The sequence below is a fragment of the Zosterops lateralis genome (assembly GCF_965231275.1).
Source record: "Zosterops lateralis genome assembly, chromosome: 5".
Taxonomy (NCBI): Eukaryota; Metazoa; Chordata; class Aves; order Passeriformes; family Zosteropidae; genus Zosterops; species Zosterops lateralis.
In genome coordinates this window covers 68,136,831-68,156,001 of record NC_139766.1, presented here as the reverse complement: position 1 = coordinate 68,156,001, position 19,171 = coordinate 68,136,831, and the positions used below count along the sequence as shown (strand labels likewise).

At 44.3% G+C, this 19,171-nt stretch overlaps 1 protein-coding gene across 1 annotated transcript; it reads left to right on the top strand.

Moving 5' to 3' along the window:
- Positions 1-800: 800 nt before the first annotated feature.
- FGF2 (fibroblast growth factor 2) lies at positions 801-19,160 on the top strand (the record flags this gene model as incomplete). The annotated part of the gene is made up of 3 exons (XM_083861095.1): positions 801-975; positions 15,317-15,420; positions 18,959-19,160. 3 exons carry the CDS (start codon positions 801-803, stop codon positions 19,142-19,144), a joined length of 465 nt encoding a protein of 154 aa, XP_083717221.1. The 3' UTR covers positions 19,145-19,160.
- Positions 19,161-19,171: the final 11 nt, after the last annotated feature.

The window sequence follows — 19,171 nt, the reverse complement described above, 5'->3', positions numbered from 1 at the left end:
AACATTTTCATCCTGTTTTGCTGTCAGCCTCAGGCACAAAGTGCATTTGATGGGTCACTACACTTTATAAACTGTGTACATTTCTTTTATTAGAGGGGGAAGGCTGTGCCAGAATTTTCGCCTGTTGCCTTTAGTTTGCTCCTGTTGGATGAGAAGAGAACTGATTTCTGGTGAATGCAATAGAAAAAAACAGTTGCCACGGCTTTATTTTAAACACATGTTTAATCACATTGTGATTTAAACAATTTAGTACGGTGCAGAGGCCACACAACTTCTTCTGGTTTAAAATAACTCTCCAGTTACTTTTTTATAAGGCCAGAGGAAAAGATGTCCGATCCACGTTCGCCGCATCCCGTTTCCAGCGCTGTCGGCAGCGATGCTGAGCCGGACAGAACCCCGCGCTCCGGGCCGGGGTTCCTGGGCTCGGTGAGCCATTGCCGCCCCTGCCCGGTCCCCCGAGCTGGCCGGCCCGGCTGTGCCGGCGCAGGGAGCGGCCCCCGGCGCGGCGCGGAGGCGGTCGGGGGCGGGGCGCGGCGGGGGCAGCCCAGTGCCGGCGGGGAGCCTGTCCCCGGCGTGCTGGGCTTTGCTGCCTGTCGCGCTCCCCGCTCGCCCCATTCGGCAGCGCCGCTGCGCAGCTGCCGCGGACCGGCCGGGACGAGACGCGTCGGGAGCTCGGTGGGGCTCGGGGCTTGCGAGGCGAGGCGAGGCTGGACGGCCGGGGCAGGGGCCGAGGCCGCCCGGCGCTGGCGGCGGGGGGCGGCGGGGGCCCGGCGCGGCGCGGTGCCGCCGGGGCCCGGCGCATGGCGGCGGCGGCCGGGGGCATCGCCACGCTGCCCGACGACGGCGACAGCGGCGCCTTTCCCCCGGGGCACTTCAAGGACCCCAAGCGCCTGTACTGCAAGAACGGCGGCTTTTTCCTGCGCATCAACCCCGACGGGAAGGTGGACGGCGTCCGCGAGAAGAGCGACCCGCACAGTGAGTGTGTCCCGGGACCAGCGCGGGCGGCTCCTCGCCCGGGCAGTGGGGCTGCGAGGGGGGCCGCTCCTCGGCCGTCCCGCCCTGCCAGAGCTTCGGCAGCGAGCCGTGCTCGGCAAGCGCCCGTCAGTGTGCCGAATGTTCCATTTGCCAATAACCGCGAGTAAACGCGCGGAGTTAATTCATACCGATGAATTCTTACCCACGTCCCGTAGCTGGTGGTCCCTCAGCTGGTGGTCCCGCACCGGCACCCGCCGGATGTCCCGGGGCAAAGCCTCGCTGGCGGCTCCGCGCTCAACCTGCTGGGGACAGAGCTCGTCAGGTGCACAGAGGTTTGGTTACGGGCTTGAAGGTCTGTCGAGTTTGCTTGCGTGGCCCTTACAGGGGTCTAATGGCACTTGACGGCTCTACACCGCGGCGGTGAATGCATTGGATGCATCAGGGTAGAGAGGAGGTTGTTCTTTTTCCCAGTGCGGGTAGGTGCTCATGAGTAGGAGCACTTTTTGGCACATAGGTGCTCTTAGGAACAGAGGGCTGAATCTGGCCAAGGAAGTGGGGTTTATAACAAACTGCTGTCCGAACAACTTTTTGGCTTTAAATGCATTGGGTTTTGGTTTTTTTTTTTAACTTAATTAACGATGGTTTAGATACATATAAGCTCTATGGATTCCAGCAGCAGCAGGAGGTTGTCCCTCCAATACCTGATCTTTTGAAGGGAGGGAAAGGCTCCTGGGCTGGGAACACAGCCCATGGACTGAGTGATCACAGGCTTGCAGGGAGCGTGTGGCAGGTTGCTGTTACCAACACTGGCTGTTTTTTGTCCCACAAACAAAATGCCTTTTGCAGAGCTCAGCATATTTTGGAAGTATTCATCATGGAGGTCTTGTGGATGCAGTGGTGAGTTTTTGATGCACCTGTGAGGCGTTTCCTTCAGTGCAGGTACAGGGAATTGCTGCGTAGCCATCAGATCATCCCAGTGCAATTCCTGGTTGGAGGGAATTTGTTACGGTGCAGTGTGTGCAGGGCCTGCCTGCAGGCACTTGGCACGAGGAGCAGGTGAAATGCCTTACTGGGATTCTTCATCTGCTTTGCACCTGTGCTGAGTCATGGCTGCAGGGACCGGGCTAAACTCGGGGACTACAGGAGGAAAAGGAAGGGAGGAGGCAGACCAAAGATTCTTAATATTAGTTTCCACGTTGGACATTTGCCTTTTGCGAAAGGATCAGTTTTACCCAACAATTCCAAAGAAATCTTGTAACAGTTCATCGTGTCTGATGAGATAATAAATCTCATTAGTTCATCAGACATGTCACCTCACCCTAGAAGTAGCTATGGAAATGTGCTGGAAATCTGCAAAGGGAGGTGATGTTGAGTGGAGGATGTACGAGGCTGAAGCCGAGTCCAAGACATTGCCATGGCTGTTGGGTTCTTGCCTCATTCCCTGTCTTTGCATTTGAGAAGTGCAGGTAGTGAGTGTGTTATTTTGTGCTCACTTGGCTGGACCAGGCTGCCCTGAGGGGAGGTGGTATTTATCACTGCTGCCTTTTTCATCACAGAGCTCCCCCATAATAATTTTTGCCCCCCTGCCTTTTTGTATTATTCTCTCAGGAAAATTAATACTAGTTTTTCATTCTTGAGTCCATCGAATGTGTGTTTTCTCTTCCTGTTGAGCCTTATCAATATTAAAATTTTAACTGACATCTCGTGCTTTCCTAGTAGTGAATTCTCTCCTTTTCTCATTATCAGACAGCTCTTGGCTTGTTGCTTTTTCTTCTTTTCTTTCTTTTTCTTTTTCCTGGAAGACCATAGTTCTGGGAAACAGAATGATCAGTGTTCGAAGCATCAGTGAGGCTCATTGCTGGGGCATTGCGTGGTTCACATCCTTAGCATCCTTGCTGTAAATACGTCATTCCACATGGCTCTGCTCAACTCTGACCTGGTGAGTGCTGCTCTGTGGAAGTCCCTGTGAAATCTTGTGGTATTCCTGGCATGGCAAAGGGCAATAAATCTTGAACAACGTGAGAGGACTTTTAAAAAGAAATTAGCAATGAAAATAAACACCTCGAGTAATTCTGGGTGATTTTCTTAGTTTAGCAAAAGGTTTTGTAAGGTGGTTTTGAGAAAAGAAATACAGTGTCTACACAATTTGGTTCAGAAGTAATTAAAGGCCAGTTAGTAGAGATGCTTGTGGTTGCTGCTATTCTTAGGAATTAATTATGCAAAATAACATTTCCGTTAATAACATCATCCTTCTTACTTTTAAAGGAAGTTCTTATTTTAGAAGGCAAGTTACCGTCTCCTTATGTTTCAGACTAAGGTTTTAATAGTATAAACCAATTTCCATGATCCATGTCCTTTTTAGCTCCCCTCTTCCTGCCTCTATTCAAAATACACATCTGCTTCATGACAATGGTTTTACATTCACCTCACTCACCTTCGTTTATCCATAATTGCGTTGTTAATAAAAATTAAGAATGGGAGTTGACGTTCTGCGTGCTGGAGGATTGGGACCATGTGATCCACAGAGCTGAAACCCAGGACAGGGCGTCTTCCATGGCTGTTATTGCCACATCTGAGGCGTGTGCTGTCCTGACTCCAGGGAAGTGCTCCTTTGGACACACTCTGGGGACTCTATCCGCACTGTTTTCCCTTGAAGAGGTACTTTTGGACAAACAAGAAACAGAAGGCGCTTTCTGAGAGTTTTGTTGTCTAAAGCAAAACAAAAACCGTGGCTGGTTTGTTGTTGTTATTGATCAACAACTGTTTATTTGTGCCCTGGAAAACGTACAAAGGGCGTTTTGGGGTTTTCGGAAAGGCTTTTAGAAACTATGCAGAGGTGTTTCTCTCAAAGAGGCTACAGTGCTGGTGAGGGGGAAAAGCCTGGAGAATGGAAAGGGAACACTTATCCATACATTTAGAACATGGCTAGTAGCACAGCTGGTTCCTTTCAGAGTTTCCCTAAATGGAGAATGGTTGGCATTTATGTATTTCCATAATTTCTTAAGCAGCTTTGTTTCATGAGGAGCATAACCCAAGACAGTATCCAAGTCATCTCGAGCCATTCTTGTCCATTCCTTAATGAAGTGACAAGGCTCCAGCCTCTCACTTGGAAAGGATTCAGCTCTGTGAGCTCAGTCAACCCTGCAGATGGATGAAATACCTTCTTCCTGCTCAGCACCTCTCTCCTCTTCCATAAATATCTGAAGAAAATGTGAAATAGGGTAATACTGGTCCAGGAAAATTTCTTAAGAAGGTTCCTTTCATAAACAGTTGTTAATATTAGGATTTTTACTTGTGTCTCTCACAACATTTAAATGGTTACGCTCTAAATGTTTTGGAAAGACCCTACTGAAGTATAAACTGACTTTTTGAGCAGCTCAGTGAAGGTGATGGAAATCTGATCACTGATCATGCAATGGGAGAAAACTCATGGCAATCCTCAAGTTGAGCCAATGTCAGGAAGTGTTTTCCTATGAAGGTTCAGGACCTGGTGTTTAGCTTTTATAGGTACATAAGTTGTTTAGGAGTTGGAATATCTCCTTTCCCATTTTGGTGTCCCACAGATGTAGCTGTTGACAGGACAAGATCTGTTCCAAATCTTAGCACTAAGTGAGAGGTGACTCGTTTAAAAAAAACCCTGCCCCTAAATGTTCAAATCCATTCAAACCCAAGCCCTTCTGGAAACAGACTCTTTTTGCATTACTTTTGATCTGTTGCACAGACCTTGACTGCTTTGCCAAGTACTTTGTGGTACAGCACAGAAATTTCCTCCTGGCTCCTGCATGTAGCTGCCTTTAGGGGATGAGGTAGCAGAGATCCCCTGTGTGAAAAAGTTTGGAATATGCTTCCTTTACTTCTTTTGTCATAGAAATACTATCATGTTCCTGCTCAGGGGAGGATACCTTCTCATCTCTCACTGTGTCTACTATTCCTCCATCTCAGTTCCTCATAAGTCTTGCCCACCTTGGAGCTGTGTGATCCACGAGCAGGTACACTCCAAAGGTGGACCGAGGCAACAGGAGATGTCTCCAGTGGTCATTGAACTGTCCTGTCCCTCCCAGCTGTTTTCTGCCCAGTTTGGACAGAAACACCCACAGGTACACTAGAGGGCAGGATTTAGCCCTTAAATTGTCTCTCTCAGGAAATCAGGAGCACTTTTAGGTACTTACATAGTCTGGTTTGGGAAAATGATAATCCAACTCCTGTTAGCCACTGTACTCCCAGAGCTGGAAAAGACAAATACCGATAACATTTTGTGAGATCGGTGGCTGCTGCTGGTTTTCATTTGGTTCATAAATGCTTGAAATTGGTACAGCGGATTCTAAGAAAAAGTTTATCTGTTGTAGGATCATATTTAAAAGCATTTTACAGAAAGTAAATGATGTTAGTAACTCAACCTGAATTTTAAATCATAGTCTTTTCAGTGACACTTAATTTCTGTAAGCTTTCCCTGGCTCCCCTGGATTACAGATAAGGCAGGCATTTCTAATAAACAGTTATTTGATCATTGTGTTTTTTAGCACTCTTGAGACCGTTGCCCTGGGATCACTGGCCATCTGTTCCAGGATACTTGAGAGGTGATGGACTGTGCTGAACTGGTTCACAGCCCTGGAATTAATGGTGCTTTTGACTGTTGGTGACAGCATGTTTAGTGTGATTACCTAATAAAACCAAACCAGACCCAGTGCAGCCCAGGGAATGCTCAATTTACTGTTGCTGAAGAACATACATGACATCTGTATATGAATATCTATACCAGGTGATATCTGAAGCATTTATGGCATGATTTTTGAAGCCTTAAAGTTGGTAATGGGATAGTGTTTCAATCCTGATGGAGAATTAATAGCCTTTGCTTTTGTTAGCAGCTCTTTAAGACTATGTATTTCAAAATACAGCAGCTCTCTCAACCTTCATCATTTTCAGTAGTGTTTGGTGACAATATGCAGGTCAACTGTTTTGCCTGTCTGCCTCCAGACTTGTCAATAAAAATATTAAAAGGGCAACTCTCTGGAGCGCTGGTGGCATTTTAGGGTTATTGTCTTACGTAGTTTTTTGTTTGTTCAGGGTAGGGCCAGATTTTGACTGGAGCTCGATAGGATCGGCCGAGAATACGAATGAGATGATGTCTGCACAGCTGGGTGGAGGTCGTCCTGCAGGAGCTGTCATGATGCAGTGCTGCTGCAGTGACCCTGCATGAGCCTGTCACTCATCTTGGACTTTCAGAGCTTGAAACCACATTGACCAAGTGATTCAAAGGAGAAGGAGACTGAGGGCAATGGGAAAGGGCAGAGTAGGGTCCAAACTCCATGGCCATGTGCACTGCCAGTGTGGTGAAATCCTGCTCTTGTGCTGCAGAGCTTGGTGGTTTGTTACCTTCAGCAGATCTCATAAAACCACAATCATCAGGATTCCTGGAACATGCAAGTCACAAAATCCTGGTAGCCATGGCTGTGGAATCCTGCATGGTGGTGTTTTGTAAGAGCAAGGAGAGATGTCAGCTGTAATACAGCTTGAAAATATTTGTAGTCTGTTTCTTGGTTGTTTCCTTTCTGTGCTCAGGCTGGCCCACAATGCCTGATGCAAACCTACCCCATGTCCCCAGACACTGTGCCATTTCATGGGGGCGTAACTTTGGGGTTGTTTTTTGGTGTTAAAGGATGTTCTTCCCACACTCAAGTATGCAGTTACCCCACAGCATCTCTGTCTGCGCTTGGGGGAAGGTGTGTAGCACATCTGGGACATCAATTTTTTGGTACCTTTTCTTGGTGCTTCTGGGTACTGGGGTAAAAACCTTGAAGTCTTTATTTCTGACCAATACTCATCACTGAGATGCCAAGAAAAGTGCCAGAGCTGGTGCAAGGGAGGTTGTAGGAGTGAGAGGCTAGGAGTGTGGAATGGAGGAACACAGAGTGCCTCTCTCTGGTGGCAGCTGATTGTCACTGCCTGTCCTCTGATGCCATGTCCTGAACCATCTCTGCTGTTAAAATGCAGGACAGGATACAGTGTCTTCACAGATGGATGTCTTGAAGAGCGTGAACAGAGTCTAGGCAGTTGTCACCTATGTTACATTTCAGGTTAGAATAGTAATTCTGGGACTGTATTACAAAGAATGTTCAGACAGTCCCACAACTCTCGGAAGACTGATGGAACAGAGGTGGATACAAAACCAGGAGCACGTGTTAGTGTGGAGAAGCAGCCACCATGTGTAGGCCATTAGGGGCTGTCACCTCTGTGTAGAAGTCACTTTGGGAATCCTGCTGCACACACTTGTTGGGCTGAGCAAGTTCCTGGGAAATACTATGTGGATTCAGTTCCTCGGGTTTCTCCACCTGTAATGGAGCAGTTGGAATGAACAGCTGAATGTGCTTCTGGCCATTTGTCAGAGTATGTAAATAGGAAGGATTCATTTTGTGGTTTTGGAGATGTTTACAGACTCACTATGGATGTTTGGCTGACAGCAATGTTGTTCATTCAGGAAAACAGAGAAAGAAAATGAACAATGCTGATGTCCTTAGAAATGAAGGAATTCCTCAAAGCTGAACAGGTGCACAGAACTGCCTCATGTTGCCAGGTGTTATTTATTTCAGTCCCAACCTTCTGCTTGCTTTACAGCTTCAAGCAGTAGCCTCTTCCAGAGCACTTACTGGTGCTAGAGCAAGTACCAGTAGCAGTAAGGTGTTTTCCAGTGATCAGGCTCTAGTCTCATGGATCAGTATTGTCAGTGTGATGTTTTATTAGGAGAAAACGCTGTTAGGAGTGGGATGCTTGGCTGCTGCTTTGCTGTGGTGTGAGGTGAGACAGTGTGATGGCCAGTGCTTGTAGCTGGTGGACTGCAGGAGCACCCTCTTGGCAGCAGATGTCGGGAGCAGTGTGGACATTGAAACCACCACATACATCTAAACCAGGATATGGGCACTGGCAATTGTCAGGCTGAAGCAGCAGGGAGTTCTTCCAAGTAGGTTCTTCCGAGCTGCAGATTCCAAGGTCCCTCTTTTGTTGTCAGGAAAGTGCTCACATCCCTTCTTAGTACCGTTCAAATGTACCCAGAATAAAAGTGAGGAGTGTCACCCAAATACGCACTGCGTGTTTTATTTTCAGTTTAGGAATTTGATTTCTTGCAAAGAAAACTCTTTGCTCAAGCAGGGCTGCATTCAGAAGCAAGTAGCCTTTTTGTGGAGACTGGGATTCATTCCTGTGCTGGGTCAGCAGCGATCGACAGCTCTTGTCCTTCATTGCAGCTCGTGCTGTTCCCCTGTGGATGCTTTATTTAAAGGTCAGCACAGGGTGGTTACACAGCTTGATGGAAGGGGATGAAATAGGAGCAAGACTCCAAGCTTATTGTGGCATTTGCACTGTCCTTGCAATAAAGGAGCTGAGCTGGCACCAGTGCTGTACTGTGTGTGCATGTGTATAGCTTTTAATTTTTTTTTTTTACCTTTTGCAAAAATATTTACTAAAGTCTCAATGATCAGTTCAGTTTCATTGGTACTGGAAATGGGGGAAGTACAAACCCAGCACAGTCGCTGTCTCAGCCTTTTGGCCAGGTTGAGAGCAATTGGCTCTAAAAGGCAGCTCAGTCCACAGGAACTCCTCTGTATGGGATTGTTCCTTTTTCCTCTCTCTCCCTGTCTGCTGTGCCATCTCTCTGGACCCTGCGTGTCTGACAGAGCTCCTCTTTCACCACTGTGCTCCAGACTCTGAAATCCAACTTACTGATTCTTCTTGGCATTCCTAAAATCCAGCTTTTCCTTTCCAGCTGTGACACAGAGGCTTATTGAGCCTATGGGTTGGCAGCGTCTCACCACTGCTCTGGCAGCCTTTGTCTTTCATCTCGTGTGTTACTGCTCTGACATCAGTCACAGCCCTGAAATACTGTGTACTGCTGAGGAGTTGTGTGAGTGGTACCTGGAGGAGGATCACAACAAAATACCTTCTAAAAATTACACATTTTACCTTTTCTGAAATGCCGTTCCTGAGTTTGCCTTGGGTTGTCCCTGGTTTTATGTGTTTGTTCTGCTGCAAGTGAAAAACAGGTCATAGCTACAAGGAGATGAGTGAATGCACAGTAAACATAAAGCTGAATTTCTGCAAGTTCTGTGCGTGTCTTCTGACACGGCTGTGTTGGCTGAACCAGCTTTGGGTGTTTTGAACACCCAAAAGTGGTTTATTCTGTGATTTACTTCAGTCAATACTAAACAAAGCAAAAGCAGATGAAAGCAATGCAGGGTATACCTTACCCTTGCTAAGAAAAGCCCTTTGGGAACAGTCCTAAAAGAATGACATGTGAATAGGCATGCATTATTCTTCTGATAAGGAAAACCCTGAAACATTTTTCTAAATCAAGAATATGGGGTGAAAATAATGGTAATTTGGAGACTAAGCTTTATTACCTGTACCTAGTAACAAATGAAGTTCTCCTCTGGTAAAGATAGGATTTTTTTCCATTTGCTTATTCCCTCTTGACTTCCAAAAATGCATCAGTTCATCTGCAATGCCGAGGAGTCAGCAAACAGTGTGGCAGAAGGCATTTAGAAGGGTTTTGGTGATTTGGAGTTTCTGGTGTACAATAGATATCCTTTCGTAACGCAAAGCAATTGTTGTTTACTTTACTCGGCAGCACAAGATGCCCAAGTCGTGCTTTGTAAGCAGAATCCACAAACTTTGGATTTGCTTTTGCATGACATTTTTACTTTTAAAAGGCTTGATTAGGTTTGATCAACCTGATTATGCAAGCTGTGAGAAGTGGAGAAGTGTGGTTGTGTTTTACACGTGAGCACACAGGCAAGGAGCACAGTGTCACACTGGTGCCAGAAGTGCTGGATGTCACGGAAATTATTGTTCTGCAGGATGACTTTACTGTCTTCTATATGAAATTTATACCAGAGAATGCTGTGTATTTGATAATCAGTGTTTCACGGGGAGGATTCCCAGTGCCACAGGTGCATGTTAGGTAGAGCTGGGTATTTGCAGGAATTGAGGTCAAGATATAAATCAGAATAGGTGGAGAACCTGAATAGAGAAAAAATTTCCATTGTATTCAGTATCTGTACTACTTAAAAAGGCAAAAACTTTTAAAATCTGGGAATGTCCATGTTAATGTGGTTGATTAGGATAGTGGGTGGATGCTTAAACAGTTATACAAGTTACTGTTCTGCTTTAAGCCTGGGTTTACTCTTAAGTGTAACCGGAACTTCCTGAAGTGTTTGTGTTTCAGGAGTGTATATTTTTGTTGTAGATGTTTACATTTTGGAGACCTTGGGTCTGTCTCTGAGTGGTTTTATGCCTCTGGCTGGCAAAAAGGAAAAAGATACACTTAGAATGTTGTCATGCAAAAGCAAAGAAATGTGCCTTTGTATGGGAGCTTGACTCACTGTTTCTCGTTGTGACACTCCATTGGCTTGATTGTTTTTGTTGCAGTTCTGATGGTTTGGTTTATTAGCAGCCCACCTCTCCTGCTGAGGTTTGCTAGTTGTTTCTCCTCTCCTTGCCTCAGATGTGTTCCAGGTTTTAGGCAGTGTGTGCATCAGTGACTCTGGCAGCGGCTCAGTTTTGCCATGAGCACGTGAAAGTGAGCAAGGAGTTGTTCTCTTCTTCGCCATCTGAAGACTTGGGGATGCCTCGTATGTCAGCGCTTATCAAATAGCAGAGTTAAATTGCTAATTGCGCCTTTGAGAAAGAGATATCAGAAACTGTCAGAAACTGATGTGGGACAGATGGACACAAAGATAGTTGTAATTCCTAGAGCAAGTTACGTAGGTATCACCAGGCTGGGGTTTGGATCTGATCCAGCAGGCAGGAAATGCCAGAAGGGGGGGTGTTAATATATGTGTGTTTGTAAATGCATGTGTAGCTTTAAACCAGCCCCTGCTGCTTTGGGAGGGTTTGTCGTGTTAGGTGTGTGGAGCAAGGACATCCAGCTCCTTGTTTTGCTTGGACACCTTTTTTTTTTTTTTTTTTTTTTTTTTTTTTTTTTTTTTTTTGTGAACTTCCTTGCATTTCTGATGCTTATTTCCTTTGGAGCTCTGGCCCACCTCTGCAGTGAGACTGCAAAATAGCTGCTTTGTGCGTTCCTGCGGGCACGGAGGTGCGGGAGGATGGACAATAGGAGCTGGCGCAGCAGCTTCACCACACCACACTGTCACTCGGGGGCCTCCTGGAAGGGTTTTCCTTACAGGGCCTCTGCAAATATGTTGGAGATGGGCCCTGAGCCTTTGGCTGGGGCTGAGCTTTTCCACAGCAGACTGTAGTAACACTAGTCATTGATCCAGAGACGTGCAGCCTGGGATTTTTGGGGGGTACAGAAACTCTCCCTTCTCGTAAACTGAGTGAGAGATGTTTCGTTTTTTGTTCCAATAAAGCAGCTGTATGTTAGTGAAAAGAGGGGCTGAAATAGTATCCAATTTGTCCTCTCTTCCCGGGCAGTGAGCTGCTCCCTTAGCAGGCAGGGTTCTCACTGTGAAGTGATGGAGGCTCTTGAGCAGGAGGCTGGACTGAAGACAGTCCTTATGACCCGGGTTTTGTGTGATCCTGACACTGGGGCTGGTATCTTTAGTCTGCATTGATCTGTGTGTAGGGTGTTTGCTAGAAGGGTTACAGTGAAAATACAGTTGAGGCTGTAATCAAACCTTTATTTGCTGTGTGAATGCATCCACGGCCAGAAGTTCATAGTTAGTTTTTACTTTGGAGTTTCTCTGATACAGTGGTTAGAGTTCCCACTTCTTTGTGGAGGAGTAGGAAAATGGGGGTTTTATTAATCCCTTTGGCTAATATATCCTCAAATTCCACCTTCTTAGGATGTGTGAGTTTGCCTCATGCTTCGGAACAGCACCCTCCCGTACTGCCCTTACCCTGCCCTATCTTCACTGCTCTTTGCTCCTTTTGTTTGGCATTTATTTTATCCCTAATGTGCTTCTGTCCCTTTTTCTCCTTCTTGTGACCTTTATTTTCCCTTTTCCTTACTGATCCTGTGGCATTCTCCTGCCCCAGAATATTTTAGCCAGTGCAGCTGCTGTGAGTGAAATACCAGCACGTGGCTTTGCTCACGGGGGATTGCCCTGGGCGAAGGAACAGATTCCCACTGGGAGTCAAAAGGTGGTACCAGCTCAGCAGGGAGCATCTTCCAGAATGTGCAGCTCTGTTGTTCTGAAGTGTTAAGTTGTTAGATTTTGCCCAGGTCTTTGAAATGAACTGATTTTGAAGGAGATTTTTGGCTGAACCGTTTATGTTGCAGAGCAGTGAAACCATTTGAAACTGTTTGAGTTGTGCAGTTCCTGGGTCTGGGCCACTCTAAAGCTTTGGTTTATTAGAACTGTAAAAGAACTTGAGAGTTTGCATTGTACGTGTGATTTTCCAGTTCTAGTGCTCAGGACAATAAAAGTACTTCTGGAAAATGTTCATGTTTTCTCTATTCTCTGCATTTGCTAACAGCTTTCCTGTCTAGATACTTGTCCTTAAAATTACTTTCTCCATTGTGCAAAAGTGCCTTGGAAATTACTCTTTTTTGAGGTCATTTTTAAGAAAATGAGGAAGATCCATTTTTAAACAGAAATCTGAAACTGCCAACCACAAAGCTATTAAATACCACTTTTCAACTTTCATATTCTTAGAAAAGTCTCTCCAAGTTCTGAAATAAATGTCCATTTGTAACTGTCTTAAATGCACTGTTTAGTTTAACCTGCAGCTTGTACATCTGTCATGGCCACAAACCATGTGAAAGAACATCTCAGTGCCTATTGCACTGTGATCCAGCTTCCTTTAGTGCCACAGACTGTACTGATTTCAGTGGAAGTTCGGGTTGGACTGTATAGCTTGTGGTGTTTTTCAGCCAGGACATCAGTGAATACGAATCTCTAACAGAACCTCTGTGCATTGTTGGGGAAAACCGTTCCCTCTCAATCCATTTTTATACGACTGGAAGGCACTGGAGGTTCACTTGAGCTGCATCACTCAGTTTCTCTGCTGGTGTAAACATGCATTTGTACGTCCTGCAATTCATTCCTTCTTCCTCAGCAGAATGATTCTGTTAAGCATATTATGATAGAAAAGAAAGTCTTTAATAGGAGCTGTAAATTTTCTGGGTCCTTTGAGTTGGTTGCATTGTTTTATTTAATAACTTGGTGATGACTTAGCTCCAGTCCTGGGGATGTTTGCTCAGCAGCTGAGCTCTGTTCTCACACCACCAGCAGGCATCGAGCAGAGCTGTGTGCTTGATTTTCCTCATGGATTGCAGGGCATGAATGGGAACAGGGAAATAACTCACTGCTGTGCTAGAGGGGCCCTCAAAAGACTGCCAGAATATCTGGGAAAATGAGCCTTTTTACCCTTAGTTAATGAGCTCTTTTACAACAATCTGATACTTTTTGGGGGCTACAGATGTCTTACAGATTTGACTTTGATGGATGGGGTTTTGAGGTCCAGTTATGCTGAAAACAAGTATTGAGAGTAGCTGTGAAATGATGAATGGAGTCTGCACTGTTGCTGTTGGTGACCAAAGGCTGCAAAGGATGCACATCAAGTGATACATTTCTTTTAGAACCAATTTAGTTGCAGTGAGCTAAACCTTAAATTGTTGCTTCTGGTGATGATCATGCGGTCAAAATGTGTTTGATCAGTAAGGCTGTGTTGTATCTTGGCATCTCCAGTTCAGTGTAACCCTGTGGCAAATACTCACTGCATTAATAAAGCTGTAAAATAACACTGAAGCCTGAAAAACTCACTGTACTGTTCTGGCTCTGTTCATGTGTTTTTGGAGTTGGAGAGGAAAATCCAGTGAAGCTGATTTTCCTTTTGGGGCTTTTAGTATCGCAGCTCTTTTCAAACTCTGCAGGAATATATATATATATATATATTTTTTTTTTTTTTTCTTTTCTTTTCACAAGCTTTTCCAAACTATACAAATTTTACAGGACTTACAAACCTTTACCAGAAGTTTATTTGTACAGAATTTGAACTTCTGGCCTGGTATGATGCTGCAGAATTTCATGTGCATTTTTGTCCAGAGAAAGTAACGAAACTTAGTAAGTCGATACTGCAGTAATGAATATTCATTTTTAGCTGTTCCACAGCTGTTTCTTGTTAAGTGTGTGGTGAAAACTGTGTGCTTGGGCACATCTCAAAAGTCCATTTCCCACAGTCTCTGCCCAGAGCACTTTTCCACGTTTTTGCTTCCCCAGAGAGTAAGGAGTTACACCAAAGTGTTTGGAGCTGTTCACAAGTCTGATTTTGGCCTCATAACTTGGGAGGGCTGTATTTTGGATACTTGATTTGAGATTAAATTGGGCCTGACTTTTTACTTTTACCCTGAAAAAGGGTTTGAAGTAATTATCCCCACAGTTTCACGTTCCCTGTATTCCTAGTGCTGGAGCTTTGGTTGGTTTCTTTAGTGCTGTCGTCTTTTCCCTTCAACAAAAAGCCAAATAAGCAACAATCTCTCTGAAACTCAAGAGATGCTCCTTCTCCAAACTCTACAGTAACTTCAGGCATTTAGTCTGATGGCTGAAAAGCTCAAGCTATATAAAACTGCATCTCCAAATGGAGTAAAGTATCTGCTGAACCAAAGCACATGGGTGAGGGAAGCTCTTGTCTGAGATGTTGTGTACAACTGGCAAAGGCAGGCAAAAGGGGAAGCTTTCATGTGTTCATCCAAACTACTGGGTTTCATTTATGGCTACAGAAATCAGTTAAGGCTTTGTGTTAATAACTCACAGGTAGCAGCTAAAAGCTGTGTGATTGGACCTTACAGGTTTTCATTTCTATGAAATCTTTCTTTTAATTGATGCAAAACAATGTTCCTGCTTTGTATAACACTGTTTCTTGTGCCTTTGCTGCCTTCACCTACTGCTGCAGTTCTGTTTGTTTGTTTGTTCCACCCACTTGTTGGATGGATGAGGTAAACTAATGGATATTTTTCTGTTGGGAACTGCCAGAACCCTGAGGGAGTGATATGGACCTGAATAGTCTCAGTTAGACTCGCTGACAGTCTGTACAGAGCTCTGTGTGTTCCGTGTCCGATGCTGTTTTGCAAACACTGAGAGGTACCTCTGGAAAAACAGCCATGGAAACTTTCCATTTTCTGGGAGCAGTTGACCATGCCCTAAGTCGCCTTTCAAGGAGTTTCATGGGTCTTAAGCTGCCTTTATGCAAAATGAAGATGGAATCTCTCCATTGCCAATTTGAGAGTAGCTACTTTCTTTGTGAAAATGGGATCAGAAAGCCAAAGGCTGAAAATTTACTATTTTCATCACAAGCTGAAGCTTTCTGTGGTGGAGGGTTTGAAGCAGTGACTGTCAAACCCTGCAGTGCCATGATGGCTGTGAAACCTTTTTTTTTTTTTTTTTCTCAGTCAAGCTGCAGCTTCAGGCGGAGGAACGAGGAGTGGTGTCCATCAAAGGTGTCAGTGCCAATCGCTTCCTGGCCATGAAGGAGGATGGCAGATTACTGGCCTTGGTAAGCAGCACTTTCCTGATGTCTCTGTGTTGCTGTGTCCTGCCCTTGCTCTGTGTGAAGCAGCTTTTCTTCCTCCAGGATTTACTCAGCTGCTTGGTGTGGGGTTTATCAGGAGAAATGAGCTCTGTGCAGCTTCTGTCAATTACTTGAAATAGGAATTAGGAGGAGTTGGGTATTTCTGCCCTGTATAGGAGCTGCAAAATTTAACAGGAATGGCTTGTCTGAGAGAGAAAAAATAACAGTGATCAGGAAATTATAAAAACAAATGAAGAATAAAGTGTCTGCCTTTTTTATCCTCAGGAATAATTTTTTCCTCTTGCACTTACTTTCACATAGAGCAATTTTAAAAGACCTCTTTTAAGTGGAAAGTAAAGACAATTTCTTTTAAAAATTACTTTCATGGTACTAATCTGTATAAATTAATTTTTCATTTTCCTCTTTGTAGAGAATCAAGGGTTTTTTTGGGCACTTCTACTTCCTAACTAGAAAACTGGCAAGAAAAATATTTTTGCAAATGTGATGATAAAATTTTAAAAGTAATATAAATGTGGGTAAATTAAGCTGCTCTCCAGTGAGACTAGTTTTAGTTTAAACTCTTGTGTGTTTTATTGGTATCAGCTGAATTTTAAACTGTGTTTTAAAGCCAGTGTGCAGCGGACTCTGAGAGTTAATGTCTCTCAGAGCCAGATGACAAATTTTGCTTTAAGGGCTGCAGTTATATTAATCTTGCTTATGAGATCTAGACACTGTAAATCCCTCATCCACATTTATATCCTTCAGTGCCTGGTGAAGCACCACTGCGGGGCATCCACCCTGCCAGAATTTTGGTTTGCAATATTCCCTGGTGCTTTGTGTATTCACACAGCCCCATTCAGCCTCTGTGCAAGTCTCCTCCGTGGCTGGGGCTAACAATGTGCATTCCTAACCCTTGCTGAACTGCAGCCAGTGAAAGACTCATACCAGGGGCTGCAGAAATTATTTCTGATCCCCCTCCTCTGCCTCCATGAAATGAGACTGAAAGTAGCTTTACAGGAGCAGGGCTCCCCAGGGTGCTCCTCAGTTCTGGCTCCAGGGAGTTTTTTGTGAGTTTGGAAATGCACTTAAAGAACCTGCTTCAAGTTACTGGGATATTGTATGACAGCTCAGTTGAAGAAAATGTGAGGAGTTGTCCACTGTGCTATTCTTGAGTTCAGGATAATTGGGAATTTCCTGTGGTGCTGGTGCGGTGGCATTCGGCTTCCCATTCTAATTGCACTCAGTACCCTGAGTGACGGGGAATGGTCAGAATAGGGTGTTTAGCACCATTTGTAAAATGATAAACACAAACACGGGGGCGGGTTTCTATTTGGGATTTCTGACCTGCTGCTGCATGGTGGGTTTGGTTGTAGAATATGCTTCCCTTGTGGCAGTTTTAGTTGCTTAGTTCCTGTAAGGTGAAATGCTCGGAAAGTATTGTCCACTCACTCAGAATTACTCTCTCAGAATATGTAAAGTGTGCTTCTCACTTGAGCTTGTAAAACTCTTTTTTTCTTTGGTGTCGTTTCTGGAAATGGGTATTACTTGAACCGTGTTTTCTGTACACAACCTTGTTGTTATTCATAGGCGGAAACTCTCTACTCTCTCAAAACTTTTTTTCTCCAACAAGCCTAACAAATGCTGCTGCAATTTCATGGCTGTTTTCTGTAGCATTGGCAATGTTTTTCCATGAGGATTTCTGTGCTGTGACTTCCAACAATCTGTGGCTGGCTGTGCCTTTACCATTTTCTGCCTCTAAACACATTCAGAAAACTGTTTCTAATTGCCAGGGTCTCTTGTTCAGTTAGAGCAGGGCTGTGTTTCACCAGAGCTCGCAAAGAGCGCACAGTGGAAACATCCGTGGTGAATTGCACGTGGTGAAACGCTGCTGACATTGCTTTTAAAACATTATGGAACTTTAATTTCTAAACACATAATTCAGCCCTCTAATCCATCAGTCACTCAAGTACTACTCTGTCCTTTTTTGATGTCTGGGGTTTTTTAATTGCTTTTCAGTGTCCAGGATCAATTTGCATACTGTCCTTGTTTTACAAATAAATTAACATTTTCGGCAATATGTTTGCAAATTCTTATTCAGGCCTGTTTTTCATCTGGTTGAATGTTTTTGTAATTACTTGTTGAGACATGCTGGAGAGTTTGTTGCAAGCTGGGCTTTGCAGGATGATTTATTGCACAGCCCGTGGACTGCTGCTCACCCTGGTAATCTGCGTGGGGGGTGCAGTGGGTCACATTCTTGTCTGGAAATCTGGATGATGCAGCTTTTAATTGAGCCTTTTCATGCTCTTTACTCACAGACTCAGTCATGGGGGAGAGGTGATCTGTACCACTGGAGGAAATGAATGCAGATAGGTCAAAACCTCCCCTTGGAAAATGCTGTTTTAACTGAAAATATTTGTGCAGAAATGCATCTGTTCCATCAGATTTTTGATGGAAAAACGGAAACATTGCCCATCTCATTACAGCTTATTTTGACTTTCCAGTTTAATTATAAGACTGAAATACTTTCCCTTTATAGAATGAAATGCGATTATTTCATTTAATGAAGAAATTTCCCAAGCTTCCCATGAAAGGAGGAATTTTGACTAACTTGTTTTATGATAAATAATTTGTTATTTAAGGATATGACCTGTAAATTCTGTCATGCTTACGTGGTTTCGCTGTGATCACCCAGGTTTTGACAGACTTCAAGGACTCGACTCGAAGGGAAATTCTTGTCATTTGATGTTACAGATTCAAATTGTGCTCAAAGAAAGTTTGTGAGAGTAACTTGCATTTAGTTTGAGCAGAGTTCAGGTGTTTCATGAGGTGCTGTGAGAGTTTTTACTGCCATATCCGCACTCTGGATGCAGCCTGGACTGAAGTGCTTTGAAAGGAAAATCCACACATATCCAGGGTTTTTCCAAATGCTGAGATTGACAGTGCAGTGGCTGGCATTGTGCTCTTGCTGGACAGCAGTCCAGCTCCTGAAATGTTGCCTCTGGCAGATGTTAAGGAATACTCAGTTCATGAAGCCTGAGCTGTCATTTGTCACCTAAATGATGAGGTTTATGTCAAAATGTTTACATTGACAGCGTACTGTAGGAAAGTGTTTGGAGTCACGTATGCTTTGGGGAGAAATAAGGATTTTTCTTTTTTCACCCTTTTTTGATGCGTCTCTGCCTGAATTTCTAGCTTGCGCAATTATACTGAATTGTCTCTACTCTGCTTGAAGTTTTTGTTCTTAAAGGCTTCTTTACACATTTTCTGATCAGAACAAAGAATTACACACTAAAAGCAAATTAAAAGCTGCTTGATCTGTGTTAGAGACAATAAATGAATTATAGGTAAAAACCTCTTCTTGTAGGTGTTTTTTAACAGTATTTGCACAATAAATATCTTTCTTCAGTCTTGAAACAGTTAATCCCTATTTCTTAAAACCAAAGGTACTGCTCACATTCTTCCTAAGTTAGTCCCCTGAATGAGAAGAATTGATTTGTGTAATGCTTTCTCTTTTCCCTTTTAGAAATACGCAACAGAAGAATGTTTCTTTTTCGAGCGTTTGGAATCCAATAACTATAACACTTACCGGTCACGGAAATACTCTGATTGGTACGTGGCACTGAAAAGAACTGGACAGTACAAACCTGGACCAAAAACTGGACCTGGACAGAAAGCTATCCTTTTCCTTCCCATGTCTGCTAAAAGCTGACTTCCATGGCAGATTCTGAGCACCAAT